The sequence below is a fragment of the Trichosurus vulpecula genome, chromosome 7 (genome assembly GCF_011100635.1).
Source record: "Trichosurus vulpecula isolate mTriVul1 chromosome 7, mTriVul1.pri, whole genome shotgun sequence".
NCBI classification, from domain to species: Eukaryota; Metazoa; Chordata; class Mammalia; order Diprotodontia; family Phalangeridae; genus Trichosurus; species Trichosurus vulpecula.
This window is the reverse complement of record NC_050579.1, coordinates 270142284-270159233: the sequence shown is the minus strand read 5'-3', so window position 1 is coordinate 270159233 and position 16950 is coordinate 270142284. Positions and strand designations below refer to the sequence as shown.

The 16950-nt window shown below is 47.1% G+C and overlaps 1 protein-coding gene across 1 annotated transcript in view; it reads left to right on the top strand.

Annotated features, from left to right (window-relative positions):
• The window catches only part of COL11A2 (collagen type XI alpha 2 chain), a 36017-nt gene extending 29582 nt beyond the window's left edge, over positions 1-6435 (top strand). Inside the window, exons 52-68 of the mRNA XM_036768449.1 lie at positions 148-201; positions 648-755; positions 1049-1102; positions 1410-1463; positions 1648-1701; positions 2144-2197; positions 2472-2579; positions 2741-2794; positions 2985-3038; positions 3312-3419; positions 3658-3711; positions 4008-4043; positions 4369-4422; positions 4590-4854; positions 5329-5441; positions 5735-5941; positions 6175-6435. Coding sequence (XP_036624344.1) covers positions 148-201; positions 648-755; positions 1049-1102; positions 1410-1463; positions 1648-1701; positions 2144-2197; positions 2472-2579; positions 2741-2794; positions 2985-3038; positions 3312-3419; positions 3658-3711; positions 4008-4043; positions 4369-4422; positions 4590-4854; positions 5329-5441; positions 5735-5941; positions 6175-6315 — 1572 coding nt within the window. The 3' untranslated portion in view covers positions 6316-6435. The remainder of the gene's footprint in view (positions 1-147; positions 202-647; positions 756-1048; positions 1103-1409; positions 1464-1647; positions 1702-2143; positions 2198-2471; positions 2580-2740; positions 2795-2984; positions 3039-3311; positions 3420-3657; positions 3712-4007; positions 4044-4368; positions 4423-4589; positions 4855-5328; positions 5442-5734; positions 5942-6174) is intronic.
• Positions 6436-16950: the final 10515 nt, after the last annotated feature.

Genomic DNA, 16950 nt, shown 5'->3' with positions numbered 1-16950 from the left:
GAAAAGGGAAGGGGAATCTTTTTGGTTGTTGAGCAAAGGTGGTGAGGAATAGTGTTTGGAAAGGGAGCATGGAGGCTGGCTGAGAAGGAATGGGTCTAAGGGGAGGTGGGATGGGGAGAGCCTGTATTGATTCTGATCTCATTATAGGGGGAACCAGGAGAGTCGGGCTCTCCAGGAGTCCCTGGGGAACCTGGGGTCAAGGTGAGTGACATCTCTAACCCCGAGCTGACACCCCCTTTCCTTAATCCTTGACCTTATAAGGCACTGAAAGCCCAGTAGCTTCCCTTCCCTTCCTCCCATCAGTGATTCTTTCTGTTGTATTCTTAGTTCTTGCCAGGAGAGCTAAGGTCTCTGGATCTGTGTGATGCCCCCAGCCCCCCTTCCCTATTTCCTTCTTTCCTCACTGACTATTAAGAGAATCGGGCACATGGGTTGTCCTTTATCTGCATCAATCTTCTGTTTCCTGAACTCTTCCGCACTCTCATTCCTTTCAGGAGGGGGTTGGGGATGGAGGGAATGGGTAAGGGCAGTTGAGGGCATAGGACATGCCTCTTATTCTCTTGGCCTCCTTGTGACCTTTCCATTAATCCCAGTTATTCGGTCCCAACCTCCATTTGTGTGTCTTCATCACCTTTGTCCCTCTGCAGGGACCTAGAGGGGAACGGGGAGAGAAAGGAGAGTCAGGACAACCAGGGGAAGCTGGACCACCTGGACCTAAGGGCCCCACAGGTGATGATGGCCCGAAAGGAAACCCTGTGAGTATGGAGTAAGGGTCACCCAGAGAGTATGAGGGAATGAGAATGAAGGATGTGGTTCAATTCCCACAAACCCCAATGTGTGGGACAGCAAGGTGGGGTGGGGCAAGGATTCTGGGAGGGGGTTCTGTCCCTGGAGGGGGGTGAACATGCGACATGACTGGAGTAGGTGTGTCAGAAACTCGTGGTGGTGGGTGGGATGTGTGCTGTGTGGGGCTGTGACAGTTCCAGAGTGGGTGGTGAGTCTGTTCCTGGCCTTCTGACTGAGCTCTTTTCTTCTCCTATGCCCTCAGGGTTCTGTTGGTTTTCCTGGTGACCCTGGCCCTCCTGGAGAAGGGGGTCCCCGAGTAAGTCTTGCACTTGGGAAAGGGGGTAGGAAGGAATGGGGGGCAAGGGTTTTGATAGATTATTTGGGGAGTGGGAATTATTTCTTAGGTTTTCATAGTCATCAGGAGTGCCAATTATTTCATTCTTTGTATTTGCATTCCCAGCTTCTTGCCCAGTGTATGCACATAGTATGCACTGCACTTACTAAGCACTTGGTTGCTTGGTAGTTAATTGGGGGAGCAATAAAATTGGACAGACAGAAGAGCCTGGGGGTACAATTCTAGGAAGGATTGAGGTCCTCCTCTAAGCACCTCTCCATCTCTCCAGGGTCAGGATGGTGCTAAAGGTGACCGAGGAGAGGACGGAGAAGCTGGCCAGCCTGTGAGTGACTGTGTTTCTCTCACCACCTCAACTTTCAGACCCTTCACCTCCCAACTTCCAGATTTTTCGATGCCCCCAACTCTAGAGTAACCTCTCCCTAATCTTTCCATCTTCATCACCCTCAGTTCCCACCTTCCATTATCTCTTCACCGTCGACACCTCCATCTGTTTCTCCTTTCCCCAGGGATCCCCAGGTCCTACTGGAGAGAATGGTCCCCCTGGACCTCCTGGCAAGAGGGTAAGTGGCATAGTGGACAGAGTGCTAGACTTGGAGTCAGTGAGACTTTTATTCAAGTCCCGTCTCAGACGTTTACAAGCCGTATGATCCTGGCCAGATCACTGGGAAAATGATAACAGCACTTACCTCCCCGAGTGATTTTGAGGATCAAATGAGATAATGTTTAAAGCACTTTGCAAATCTTAAAGGATTATGTAGATACTAGCTAAAAATGAGGGAAGGGGTCTGGAACCTTGGGTCCCCCTGGCCATCAAAGGGATGACTGAGTCCCTGGTGGGGTGGAGTTTGAGATAGGACTGGCAGTGGTGTTCCTCCCCCTGGTTCTTTCTTGTGGTGCTGGTGGAAGCTCTACTACTTGTGAAGTAAGGGGGAGACAGGTGTGTTTGTCTGTTATCTATCCTTTGTCTAAGCCCTTTTCCTCTTTCTCTCCCCATCCCTCTAGGGTCCTGCGGGTACAGCTGGCCCTGAGGGTCGACAAGGAGAGAAGGGAGCCAAGGTAACAGAGAGTAGCTCCTAGAAGACTCTCATATTTACTCGCACCTCACCATGGGGACTTTTCTGCTGCTAAACCCGATCCATTACACCCAGAAAACCCCCTCTGTTGCCACTCTGGTCTTCTGTCTTCAAGGGCTAACCCCCTTCTGCCCCAGAGTCTTCCCACAGAAGCATTAACCTCTTCTTGTCCTCTGACCTGGCCTACTCCTGCCCTTTGACTATCTTTTGTACTTATACTCCCCCGGCCTTCTCTGATTCCCTTCTATGTATTTCAGGGGGAGCAGGGTGCTGTTGGGGCTCCTGGAAAGACAGGACCAGTGGGTCCCGCTGGAGCAGCAGGAAAACCAGGCCCTGATGGTCTGAGGGGAATCCCGGGCTCAGTGGTGAGTCACAGCAGACTGAAGAGGGGATAAATGGTGCCTGTGGAGTTGGGGGATGGGAACCAAGGACCTGGGAGTTCAGTTACCAGTTGTTTGATGGGAAGGAGAAGACTCATGGGGAAGGTATCCTTCTCTGACCCCTGTTTTCCCCCTCACCTCTATAGGGACAACAGGGACGACCTGGAGCCACTGGGCCAGCTGGGCCTCCAGGTCCTGTGGTGAGTGGCCCTCAGGGAAGGGTGTATGTGGGGGGAGGGCAGGAACCTGGGAATGGGTGATCCTGTGGGTGGAGGACATTAGCAGCTGCAGATATGGAGAAAGAGAGAGGGAATATAGGGGTAGGAAATGATGGGGCCTGCCTTCTGGTTATTACTCCATCATAATGAATGATCATCTGTTTCCATACAGGGACCTCCTGGCCTCCCTGGTCTCAGGGGGGACCCTGGAGCCAAAGGAGAAAAGGTAAGAGACAAACACATAAGCAGCCAACTTTGGATGGCCTTCTTATCGTCTCTTCTAATTCTGGGCATGGAATGCCACACCCTCCAACGAGATGAAAAATAACCCCTCACCTCCATGTTTTGGGTTCCTTGCCTTCCTTTGTGCTCCCTCAACATCTCTTTTGTATAAAGGTCACTGACCCTGTCCTCCAAACAGAGCCCCTTTTCCACCAAGGGAAGGAAGGGTCCAACTGCTATGGTTAATGGTTCTCTTCCTGCCTATTCCCTCCCCTAGGGTCACCCTGGTCTCATTGGCCTGATTGGCCCTCCTGGAGAACAAGGAGAAAAGGGTGATCGAGGACTTCCTGGTCCCCAAGGTGCACATGGACAGAAGGGAGAGACGGTGAGTGTGAGGGAGGGGCCAGGGACCACCTTTACCAATCACTTCATGGGCATTGACCCTCAATGTGCTTGAGGGCTAGGAGAACGAGAAGGGGAGGGGGAGATTAACATTAAAGTCCTGGGAAAACTTTGTTATTAGTGGGGTGTCTTCATTGTAGGGTGAACAAATTGGGAGGAGGCTTAGTATTGTGGAAATGGGGTAGACAAAATGGAGTTAACTAGACTTTTCCTCCTCCTAGGGTATACCTGGAGCATCTGGCCCAATTGGCCCTGGAGGACCCCCTGGCCTTCCTGTGAGTAACCCTTCCTCCCTGCTTCTTTCTTCCCACTCATACACCTCAATGACTTTCACCAATCTCCCTTAGCCTGGTGATATTCAACTTCCAATTCCTCCCAGTATCCTTTTCCTACATTCCCAATATCTTCATAAATACTTTAGTGCAAGCCACTTTATTCTCCCCCACAACCACCCAGAAGTGCCCTATCTATATATAGTCTGTGTGACCCCATGATCATTCCTCTCCTTATCCGTCCCTCCCTCTCCTTTCATTTCTCCATGGTAACTGTCTCCCTTGTCCTCTCTCTATAGGGACCTGCTGGCCCCAAAGGTGCTAAAGGAGCTACGGTGAGTAAGCCTTTCCCCTTCCCTCCCCTTTCCGCCTCCCAGCCAACTCTATCCTCTGGCCCCTTCTACATCCCCCCAGATTAGACTAAACATTGCCCCTACCTTGGTATGAGCAGCAGCTCTTGGAGATGGGCCTTGATACTTGATACTTCAGGCTTAGTAGGACCCCAATTCCTTGATCCCTCTGACCATCTGATAGGCTATGACCTTGTACCCCTTGCTGCCAACCATTCTTTAACCCTGGACTCTGCTTACCTCTATGGTCCCTTTGAGTGACTTTTTGAATCCTCTCACTCTCTGATCCCTTTGTGTCTCCCCACATCAGGGTCAAGCTGGACCCAAGGGAGAAAAAGGTGTTCAAGGTCCACCTGGACATCCGGTGAGTGAGGGGAAGTGTTCTCTCTCCATTTGTCTCATTTTTTTCTCTCTGCCTCTGGTGCTTTCTCTGTCTGTCTGTCTGTCTGTCTGTCTGTCTCACCATTTCTTTCTTCCAGAGTTTTGGTTTCCATCTTCCTGCTTCTTCTCACTAAATTTTCTGTCCTTCAGGGTCCTCCTGGGGAGGTGATCCAGCCACTGCCCATCCAGATGCCCAAGAAGTCTCGGCGTTCGGTAGATGCGAGCCAGCTGATGCAGGAGGATGAGGCTGCAGAGGGGGGAGCTCCTGGAGCCCCTGGGGGTCTGGAGGAGATATTTGGCTCCCTGGATTCCCTCCGGGATGAGATTGAACAAATGAGGCGTCCTGCAGGAACCCAGGAGAGCCCAGCCCGAACCTGTCAGGACTTGAGACTGTGTCACCCTGAGCTTCCTGATGGTCAGAGGGGAACATGAGGAGACAAACACAGAGGGAGGGGGTTGGTATGGGAGGAAAGGAGAATATGGGGAAACAGAGGTCTAGGGGATGGAGAAATCTGGATGTTGAATGAATGATTGCACGAATGAATGAAAAAGCATTGATTAAGAACTCATTACGTACAAAGCATTGGGCTAAGCTCTGGGGGGAACAGAAGACCTGCTCTCACATTCTAATGGGGGAGACAACACATATTGGAGGTTTCAGCTGCAAGCCTCAAGTAGAGAGAAGAATGTGTAGGCATAGGGGTGTGTGTGTGTGTGTGTGTGTCTGTGTGTGTGTGTGTGTGTGTGAATAACTTAAAGGTAGGTAGGATTAGGGGGCTGGGAATGTGGAACAGAAAATGAAAGGGAAATGGATGATGGCACAGACAGTGGGGAAGGGGTGGAAGGTGGCTCTGACCCCTCCATCTTCTCCCACCCTCTCCCCGACTAGGTGAATACTGGGTTGACCCTAACCAAGGCTGTGCCAGGGATGCTTTCCGTGTTTTCTGTAACTTCACGGCAGGAGGAGAAACCTGTGTGTCACCTAGGGATGATGTCACACAGGTGAAGCTGCCCTCCCAACCTCTGAATCCCTATAACTCCCTGAGCCTCACTGCTTCTCTCCATGGCTTTTTATTTCCTTTCCCTTCAGCCCTTCTCCTGACTCTCATCTCTTTCTCTTTCCTGCCCCCACCCCATCTTTTTCTTTCTCCTGAACCTCCCTTTCTCATTCCGTTGCCTCATGTCTTTTTGCTCACCGCCACCTCTTTCTCTCTTTCTTCCAACCTTTTGCTTATAGGCCTGGACAAGCCCCTGGTCTCTATTCTGATGGCTCCCATTCCCATCTCTCTCTGCAGTTCTCATATGTGGACTCCGGGGGATCCCCAGTGGGTGTGGTCCAGCTCACATTCTTGCGTCTGCTCAGTGTATCTGCTCACCAAGATGTGTCCTACCCATGTGCAGGAGGGACTCGGGATGGGCCCCTCCGGCTCCGGGGAGCCAATGAGGATGAACTGAGCCCAGAGACTAGTCCCTATGTCAAGGAATTCAGAGATGGCTGCCAGGTATGGGGAGAGGAGGCCAGGGGTCTGCTGGGGACAGTGGAAGAAGCTATGGGCTCCAAATATGCAAACCAGAAGAACCCTTGGTGATGGAGGCCAAGGGGAGTAGGGAGGAGTGATCCTCTCCAGGGTAGCCCAAAGAGGAAGGAGCCTAGTCCTACAGTTTGGGGGTGGCAGTTGTAAAAGGGGGACCCCATCTTTATTTTCACCTCTTATCCTTTTTTATCTTTCCTAAGACACATCAGGGCCGAACAGTGCTTGAAGTTCGAACGCCCTTATTGGAGCAGCTTCCTGTGTTGGATGCTTCCTTCTCGGACTTGGGGGCCCCTCCTAGGCGGAGTGGAGTCATGCTGGGGCCTGTCTGTTTCCAGGGCTAGGACCCCTGCCTGCTTAACCCTCCCAACCCTTCACAAAGCCAGGACCCCCTGTGGCCAACTCGGAGCCATTGCCTAAGAGAGACCCCCTTCACCATCCCAGGGGCCTTGGGGCAAGGCAGAAAATGTCCTCTATCCATGGGGGTCCCATGGAGGGGGGAAGTTGGGGGGGGTCAGATCCCCTCACATGATGGGGGTTTCGGGGGCCTCTATGCCCCTCCCTGAAGCCCCTTTGCCCATTGGAGATGAGACCTATATTTAAAATCACCCCCAAGCAAACAGAAGAGGAGAAGAAGAGAAAGAACACTGTGTATTTTATATTTTAAATTAATTATATTAATTATTTAACAAGCGGAAACTAAAAAGAAAAAAAGGATCTCCAACAGAGAAACCCGACACAGGAGATAGAGGGCTGAGTGCCCCTCCCCCCCAGGCCCCGTTCAATTCTTCAGCACTCTCCTCTGTGACTGTAGGGGGAGGGGAGAGAGACCTCCCCCGTAGGGTGGTACCTCTCCCTCCTCCACCCCATCTGTAGTGCCAAGGTGGATGCTGGAATATATTGTCTCCTTGTGTCCCTCGTGCTCTCAGTCTCTCTCCCACAGTCAAGGCCAGTTTCTTTTCTTCTCTCCTCCAAATTCTTATTTCATTCCACAAACTTGATGAGTGCTTAACTGTCCGCAGGGCACAGGACTAGTCCTGGGCTTTTAGGGCAACATGACATCAAATGACTCCCTCTCCCTCCCCCTTCCCCCAGGGGTGGGGAAGAGGGCATTATTAGCTATGAATCCACTGCTGGACTGGATGCTCTAAGTTTTATCGGAAACCAGAGAATTATGATTCCTACCTCAAGAGCAAGCAGCCAATCCCGGCATGGCCTCAGACTGGGGCTAGCCAATCAAGCGGCTCTCTCCTCCTCCACCTCTTCCTCCTCTTTCTCTTCTTCACTGGTTCAGGATATTATTAGCATCCCAAAAGAAAGAAGTGAGGGCAAACTTAGTCTGAGGGCTTCTGAATAGAGGTCCTTGTTCAGACCACCCGGGGTAGAGAAGACATGGAAGACAGATCCTGCCTTCTGGGAGCGTATATTCTAAATCAAGACATGGGACACACAAATGAACCTGAAGGACTATTGCAAAGCCACTTGTTGACAAATAGAAAATTATATCATACACAGTGACATTCTGGGTGTGCCCAATAGTCTGTCCGGTCTAGTGGTCTTTGTCTTTCTGTGTGGGCAGATGGTTTGTGGGAAGGTGTGGCCCTTCCCGACCTCAACCTCAAACATCTCAGGATTCTTCCTGGCTCAGCCAAGCTTACATTTCTCTAGGGTTTTACTGTCAGAAAGCACTTGAACACACACACACACACACACACACACACACACACACACACACATTCTTTGGTCTTCCCAAGAACCCTGAGTCAGGTAGCATCCACATTATGGCCTCAGGTCTTACAGATGAGGGAACTCCTGTTCAGAGACATAAAGTAACTTGTCGAAGGTTACAAAGATATTAAGTGACACAGTTAAATTTGAACTCAGATCTTCTGGCTCAAAGTCCAGTTCTCTTTCCATCTTGAAGGGTCTTCCCTCGCACATCACCAACACTGCTCACTCTACTTGCAAATTATGGTCACAGAATTAAAGGCCTTGAGCAGAAAAGGCCCTCAAAGGCATTTAGTCTAACCCCCTCATCTTAGAGCTGAGGCCCAGGGAAGTTGTTTATTTGCTCAAGGCTGCACAGATAGTGTCAGGGGCAGAATTTCAGTCCAAGTTGTATTTATATCAAAGTAGAGACCGAATCTCTACCACTCCATGTCACAAGTTCCTGTGTTTGCCTCAAGAGTGGGATAAAACTACTGGCCTTCAGTTTGTTTGTATATGCTGTGTTACCATTGCTGGGTCACTCCCCCTCTCTGGGCTTCAGTTTCTTCTCTGTGAAAAGAGGAAACCAAAACAGACAACTCCAAGGTCCCACCCAACTCAAAATCCTAGGATCTAGTTACTGACTTCATGTTAAGTGCAAAGCGTTGTCTTTTTGGTTCCAATCCCAGCTTCTCTCCTTTCAATGTCCTTCTTCTCTCCTAGTGGCACCTCTGGGGCACTCTCATGGTTGCCTGCTTTCATCAGCTGTTAACCCTATGTCAAAAGGAGAGAACTAGGGAAGCATTTCAGCATAGTGGAAAGAATGCTGGACTTAGAAGTCAGGCCAGGGCAGCTAGGTGGAACAGTGGATAGAGCACTGACCCTGGAGTCAGGAGGACCTGAGTTCAAATCCAGCCTCAGACTAGCTATGTGACCCTGGGCAAGTCACTTAACCCCAATTGCCTCAGAAAGCAGGGGTGGGGGTGGGGTGTGGATTTCTGAGGCCTAATTCTGACCCTAGGAAAGTCTCGATGTCAAACTCTATATCAGTTTCCTTACAGAATAGAGAGTAACACTTTCACTACCACCTCACATTGTTGGAGAAAGTACTTTGTAAGCCTGAAAGCACCATAGAAATGTGAGCTGTTATTGCTATGGGCTGGCGGTTGGAGAAAATAGTAGCCCTGTGCTCTCACCCCCTCCAAGACATCTAAATCTCGCCAGTCTCTTCTCCCCTTCTTCTGGTCCTTCTGTCATCATCTTCTTAACTTTCAGTTCTCCCCCAGAATCAAAAAGGGAAATGTGGGAAGAAACCCTGGCCCTGCTTTCTGAAATATACCACACCAAAGAGGCTGGGGCCCCAAGGGGGTGGGCAGGAGGGGCACAACCAGGAGACCCAGCCTTGCAGCCACAGGGAATCTTAGCCCTGCAAGTCAGTTGGATTTTTCGAGTCTCTTTATGAGCCTGGAACGGTACTGGGCACTGGGAGGGAGTATGAGAGAATAATCAGATAGTCTCAGCTTTCTAGGAGCTTTCAGGGTAGCAGAGAATGGCTGTAAACAGAGGAACAATGAGAAACAGTATATAACCTAGAGCTGGACACGATACTCTGAATTCTACTGGCATTCAGTAAAGGACAAACTGGGATTTCTGCCTTAGAAGCAAGCAGCCAATCCTCAGGCTGGTGCTAACCAATCAGATAAACATTTTTCCTCCTCCTCCCCTTCTCCTCTTCCTCCTCCTCCTTTTTTGATTTCTCCTTCCCCTTCTTTATCCCCTTCTCCCTTTCCCCTAACCCTTCTCCTTCTCCCCCTCCTCTCCTTCTCCCCCTCCTCTCCTCCCTTTCCTCTCCTCCCCCTCTCCTCTCTTTCTCTTCACTGGCTCAGGATATTAATAGCGTCCCAGCTGCAGGAAGTGAGAGGGGCAAGTTTATGAGTGGAACACGTCCTTGCTTTTTGGCTGTTCTATTTCTAGCCAATGCACAGCCTCTGGGGAGAGGGCGGAGGTGGGTTGGCTAAGGGGAAATTAGTTTCCAAGAAAGTCCACTGAGGGCCTGGGGCTAGTAAAGGGGAGTTGATGATCTGGAAAGCAGTCTTTTATATGTCTTGGTAGAGAAAGAGAACGTTTCAGAATCGGAGGAGCAGAGAAGAGAACCATGGGAAAGGACCTCCAAACTAGAAAGAGAAAAAGGCCAACAAAGAACCTGAGGGAGTTTCCCCCAAACCTAAAAAATAATAGGAAACTGAAGAAAAACATGGAATAAGGAATCTCCTTCAAACTGAGAAAAAGGAAGCCAAGAGAGCCAGGCAAAAGAAAATACCTAGGGCTTGAGGAGTGAGGGGAAGAGAGAGAGGCTGAAACTGAAGCAGGGTGAACAGCAGTTCCGGTAGCAGACAGGTAAAGGATGCTGTGGCCAAGATGCCAGGCTGAGAGGGGCAAAAAGATAGACAACAGGGAGTCGCTTGAGATTTCGATCAGATATGATCAAATCAATAAATAAGAAAGATTAATTTTTAGCAGCAGCATACAGACAAAGGGTAGAATGGAGACAGTGATATCTATTAGGAGGCTATTTACAACGGGCCAGGGGGGTAGTGGGAGCAACTAGATGGCACAGTGGGTAGAGGCCCAGACCTGGAGTCAGGAAGATTCATCTTTCTGAGTTCAAATCTAGCCTCAGATACTTACTAGCTGTGTGACCCTGGACAAGTCGTTTAGCCCTGTTTGTTTCAGTTTCCTTAGCTATGAAAGAAATGGCAAACCACTCTAGTGTCTTTACCAAGAAAACCCCAAAACAGTTTCACCGAGAGTCGGACACGACTGAAAAATGACTAAACAAGGCAGGGAGTGACAAGGGCCTGGACTAGGGTGCCAGCAGTGGGAGAAAAAGGAAATGGATGCTACAGATGTTATGGGGGTAGAATTATCAGAAATTGGTGATAGCTTGATTGTGAAAGGCGAAGGAGAAGGAAGAGTGTGATAATGCCAAGATTTTGCAGGTGAAGATGGGCTGGACGGTTATTGCCTGGAAAGTAAAGGGGCAGGTTCAAGGAGGCCTTAAAGGTCTTGAATATTCATTCGTTCATTCACAAGCATTTATTAAGTAATCACTGTGTACCAGCTATTGTGTCAAGCTCTGAGGATACGAAGACAAAAACAGTGTCTTCACTCAAGGAGCTGACATTCAATCAAGGAGAAACAACACGTTGTAGAATTTGAGGTGCCTATGGTATGTCCATGTAAAGGTACCTGTAGGTTGTTGGGGATGTGAAGCTGGTGCAAAGAAAAGAGGTCACGGCTGGAGACACAGATTTGTGAATCACTTGAATAAAGGTGATGGTTGAAGTCTTGTGAGATAATGAGATTGATAAAGAAGAGGAGAGAGACAGAGACAGAGAGACAGAAACAGAAAGAGAGAGACAGAGAGAGAGAGAGAGAGAGAGAGACAGAAAGAGAATGAGGAGGGACAGAGAGAGAATGAGGAGAGAGAGACAGAGACAGAGAGACAGAGACAGAGAGAAGAGAGACAGAGACAGAGAGAGACAGAAAGACAGAGAGGAGAGACACAGACAGAAGAGGAGAGAGAAGGGGGGGGGGGAGGGAGAGAGAGAGGGAAGGAGAGAGAGAGAGAGAGGGCCAAGGACAGAAACTTGAGGGAACACTTACCTTAAGGGATGAGGAAGAGGATGTGATTTAGCCAGTGGAGAACCAGAAGTGTCTCTGAAGTCCAGGGAATAATGATTATCTAGTAGGAGGGACTACTCAACAATATCCAGGATTGCCAAGAGATGGAGGACGACCACTCAAAAAGCCCTTTGGACTTGTAAATTAGTGAAAGGTCATTAGTGACTTTGACAAAATATTTTTAGTGGAGTGGGAGGATGAGAAGGGAGCGGTGGAAAGAACATATGAGATTTGCGTGAAGGTACATTTAAGATGTACATGGAATGACTGCTGGAATAAGGTTCTGGAGAAACATGAGAGAGTAGGATCTGGAGAACAAGTAGAGGGCTGAGAGCAGAGTAAGAATATCTTTTCTTTTTTGATGATTAGCTGGAAAGAGCAAAGGATGGCATTTTCAGTAATGAAAGAAGGGAGCTGAGGCAGTCGATGTCAGCTGGTATCAGCTGTGTTAAGGAATTAGGGAATTATGGCATCTGCTGGAATCATGATGGTGGGAGTGGATCTTGGAATTTGAGAAAAGAGAAAAAGGACTGAACGGTTGTGAGGAATGGCATAGAGAACTGATGAGAATAGAATGAAAGGATTTTCAAGCAGCCAGAAGGGCCTGGCTGAGGTTTTCTTTTCTTGGGTAGAGTTGTGATTTCATCCTTGTGGAGGAACTCTGGGGAAGGAAACTCTCCACCAGTGCATGTTGATAACTTGCCCGTATTTTGTAGCCTTAGAGATCTGCTGGGGCTCTGAGAGGTTGAAGTGATTAGTCTGGCTGCACAGTGTCAGAAGCAGAACTTGAATCCAAATTTTCCTGACTCCAAGAATGGCTTTCTAACTACTATGCTACACTGCCTACCTCTTCACCGTAAGTTATTGCTGGTGAAATCAACTCAATTTTGTGACTCTAGCAATCCACAGTTCTAGAGCATCAGCAGAAAATTCAAGGTTGAGGATTAGCAATTTAGGAATAGCAAAAGCTCAGAGAGGCAAGCCTTTTCTGTGTAGTGTAGTAGGTAGTAAGACATTACAGTAGATGATAATGATGTAAAGGCCAGATATGAAGGGGGAAAAAGCAAAGAGAAGGAAACAGACTGGAAAAAGAATGATGAAAAAGGATTAGAAATGATTATTTAGTATGTAATGGGATGTTCCCACATATGATAACTATCCTTTGTGCAGCAGGACATGTGAAAGGGGTGTGTCCTAAGGTGAACTGTCAATCACCTTGAACATTTCCCTTTTCCCATTACTCTTTGGCTCTGTGTAGACTTCTTGTCAAATCATCGGTTCTGTCCCATCCCATTGGAAATACCTCTTTTTCTGGATCCAACTCTTGTTCCAACCACTGAAACCTCAACAGCATAGGCCAAACCACTTAATTAGATTAGAGAAAATGCGTGGTAATGTCCAAAAGCACCCCAACTAGAGTTTACATAAGCTCCATAACCATCAGTTCACATTAACCTGCTAATAAGAAACATTTCCCCTCCCCCACTGAGATGCCAGGGGAGTTCCCTAAGACTTTCCACAGCTATTTTAGTAAACAATACTGTGAATAAGGGACTTTCAGGGATTTAGACTTGCCACAGACACTGGTCATGCAAAATTCATCTTAAAGTTGGGTTGTTTACACTTTTGGCCTTGGCGATAGCTGAGAGAACCTTTAAGAACCACAGTTACAGCTGATACCTTTCCGTGTGTGGCAAAGATCATAAATCCGCTGTTATAGGGCATAGATAAGAATGATTATCCAGAGACTAAAAATGGCATTCTTAACAAGTTCCTTCCCAGACATGGGCACAAACAATACCTTCCCATATTCAGCAATCATATCAGTTATCAGTCTTCTTTCGGGGAGGGGGTAGTGACGATGAGGTGAAACCTTTCTACTTACTTCTCCCTGCAGCCCTCATCACCATTCATTCTTTCTCTATTCTCCTTTAAAACTCTTTGTACATCACCTGCTGTACCCACTGTCATGTCCGTTCCTAAAGTCAGCAGAAACAAACTGGATCCATGATGGCGCAACCTCCTCAGTTCCATTACCCATCTATGCCCTGTTCCAGCGGGAAAGTACCCCTGCTGTTGCTCATTGTGGACTCACAAATATCACCCCACCCCCAACATCAGATTTAATGTGAGTGAGAAAATGAAAAAGGAGTAAGAATAAGAGGTTCAAAAGTGGAATTTCAATTTTCAAGATCCTAAAGGTGGTATAACTGAGAGAGTGAAGTCCAAGGTATGACCATTCTGATGTGCTGCTTAAGTGAGGGATAAAAGGAGGTTATTGAAAGTATTGAGGAATAGATGGTCAGATTACTGGAGGCATTGTCAATATGAGCATTAAAGTCTCAATGCACGATGTTAGGGTACGAGGTGATAATAAAGCCTAGGGAGCCCTGAGAAAGTTGGAAAAATGACCTAGATTTGGAAAAGTATAGAAACAAGAATACAGGAAAGGTATACTTGAAGGCATAGATTTCAAAAAATCATTGAAGGACGGTGGTAGAGAAATGGTCAGAAGGTGGTAGTAGGGGGGAAGGAGTACATCAGCCTCCTCCTCATATGAGTTGGGGAGAGGGGGAGAAGATTGTGCACCAGTTGAAAAGGCTATAATGAATGCAGTGTTATCACATGGAAGCCAGGTTTCTGGTAAAATAAGGAGGTTGAATAAATGTTAGTTGAAAAGTTTGAAGATATAGGAAAGTTTATTTAGAATAAATAAAATGGCTCTAAAGTACACAATAGAATGGACTAGTAGATAGTCAAATTGAGAGGAATCCAGTTGATTGAACTAGTGATAAGGGCTTGGGAGGAGATGGAATGGGTATGAAATTCACATATAAGACAGTGAGGATTTGAGGAACCAGTGTGATAGAAGAAAAATTGCAATTCTCAGCTAGCAGAAATTAAAAATGGGGGTTAGCAGAGTTAATATAACTACATTTAAGATGGAATTTGAAGGTCTGGTGTTTTGGAATATATGCGATCGCATAAAATCTTATCAGGATATGACAGCGAATCCCCTAAAGCTTGTCTAATTGGATGACTACTATCCACCTCTGGTTATTCACAAATGATATTGCCAGAGGAATCTAAAAATCACTGCTAAAGACTATGAAATCTTGGGTGAGAAACTGAAGTATTTTGGGACACAGGTGTTATTTTCATCCTTGTATCCAATTTGAGAGTAGGGACTTTCAAAGACAAAGGCAGATTTGGGAAGTGAAAACTTTCAGTCTCCCCTCTTCTGTCCCCTGACCCTCATCCCTGGAAGGTCAGATCTCCAGATCAGCCACTTCTCCCACTTTCAGGGTTCCAGGGGGTAACCCTGAGGAATTTAGAATATCTTTCTCCAATACCGTTGCTCATGAGCCCCCATCCACTGTACTCCTTCAAATATTATCCCCAGTTAATATTGCCCCAGTATCATCTAACCAGTGCTTACTGCCCCAATACAATTTCGATTAGTTAATCTCTTCTCAATTCAATGAACCAATTAACATAAATTAGCTTTTACAAGGACTTAAAATACAAAAAGCCTCCCAAACTGGGAACCCAATGTTTTCCACTACCTCTGTCCCAGAGGAGAATGGACTCAGCCTTAAAGGAATAACTAGCAATCCTCTTCTCACCAAATTCCCTTGAAGTGTGACATATCTGATGGATGAACTGCTCTCTGACTTGCAGGACTGGCGTTTGGGCTGCTGGGTTGATTATCTGCTGGGCTGGGTCCAGTACGGTGATCCTTAGAGCTAGCTCCCCAACTGCCTGGGTTTACGTGGCTGTGGAGGATGGCTATGGACTCTGATTGCTGGACCTCTAGTGGCTCTTCCGACCTACTGAAGTTCACAGAGTTGTCATAGGGTCTGTTCTGTCTGATACTCATCCATTTAACATCAAGAAAAAATGAACAGAAGAAGAAGAAACAGAGGTGCCTAAGGGTTCATGGCCACATAGTGGCCTGGGTGGGGAGACTACACAACCAGGAACCAGTATGATAAGAGAGAGATTGGTGTTGTAATTCTCAGTTAACAGAACTTGAAAAATAATGGTCTAGCACAGTTAAAGTAACCCTACATTTAAAGATGGAATTTGACAGTCTAGTGTTTTGGGATATGCATGACTGCATAAAATTTTACGAGGATATGACAGTGAACTCCCTAAACCTTGTCCAATTGGATGATGGCTATCCACCTCTGGTTATTCCCATGGACACAAATGATACTGCCAGAGGAATCTAGAAATCATTGCTAAAGATTGTGAAATCTTGGGTGAGAAACTGAAGTATTTTGGGACACAGGTGTTATTTTCATCATTGTATCCAATTTAAAAGCAACGGCTTCCAAAGAGAAAGGCAAATTTGAGAAGTGAATGCAGTCCCTAATACCATTCTCCTCAACTGGAGGTTCATAGCAGCTCTTGCTTTAGTCACCTCTCTGCCCCACTCCCCCCACCTGGGGAAGAGGAGAAAAGGAGGGAGAGAAGGAGAGAGGGGAATGTGGAGAAAGTGGGGGGAAGAGACAAGAACAGAGAGACAGAGACAGAAAGATAGGGAGGAGAGAGTCAGATAGAGATCAAGTTCTATATTGGAGGTATGTACCCTCAGCAGCCAGCTCAGCAGATAATTAATTTTCATTCATTAAGGCTTTTCATCCTCAAACGGTAAGCCAATGGGAGGAAACAGTCATAGAATGTCAGTGCATCCTCTGAAGAGGAAGGCAGGATCCTCCCTTAAGCCTGGAAGCAGACTTACTAAGCTCCAGTGTGGGTTGTCAGGAAGCAGAGCATACTTCCGATGCCCTAAGTACTAGCTCCTTATTGGTCAGTCCCTCATTACATATGCTTCCTCTATCTTCTACTTATGAAATGGATTTTTTGCACCCAAGTGGAAGACTTTACATTTATCCTTATTGAATCTGTCTTTTTCATTTTATTTTTTAATTAATAAGCATTTCCTTTCCCTTCCATCCCCAATTTAAAAGAAAAAAGAAAAAAAATCCTTATAACAATTATGCAGAGTCAAGCAAAACAAATTCCCATATTGCCATGTACAAAAACGTATGTCTCAATCTGTATCTTGAGTCCATATGTTCTCTTATTATATTTAGCCCAATGTTCTAGCCTGTCAAGATCCTTTTGGATCCTGACTCGAATCCACTGTGTTAGCTGTAACTCTTAGCTTTATGTCATCTGCAGATTTTATAAGCAGCCCATACAAGCTTTTATTCTATAGTTATTGATGGCAATGTTACACAGCACAGGGACAAGCACATCCCTGAAATCTTCTATTAAAGACCTTCTGCCATGTTAACATCAAATCATTAACTACTCTTGGAGTCTGGCTGTCCAGCCAGTCCTGAATCACTCTGACTCTATTCTCATTAAACCTAGTGTCTTCGTCTTCTCCACAAGAACGGTACGTGACGCGCTAACAAAACCTTTGCATATCCACAAGACGCCCTTTATCCACTAAGAACTTATGTTGGTCTGGCATCGCCTGTGCTTGATGAAGGCAGGCAGGCTCCTTATGATCACCACTTTCCTTAATGGACATTTGCCAACTATCTCTTTATTGACACATTCAATAATTTTCC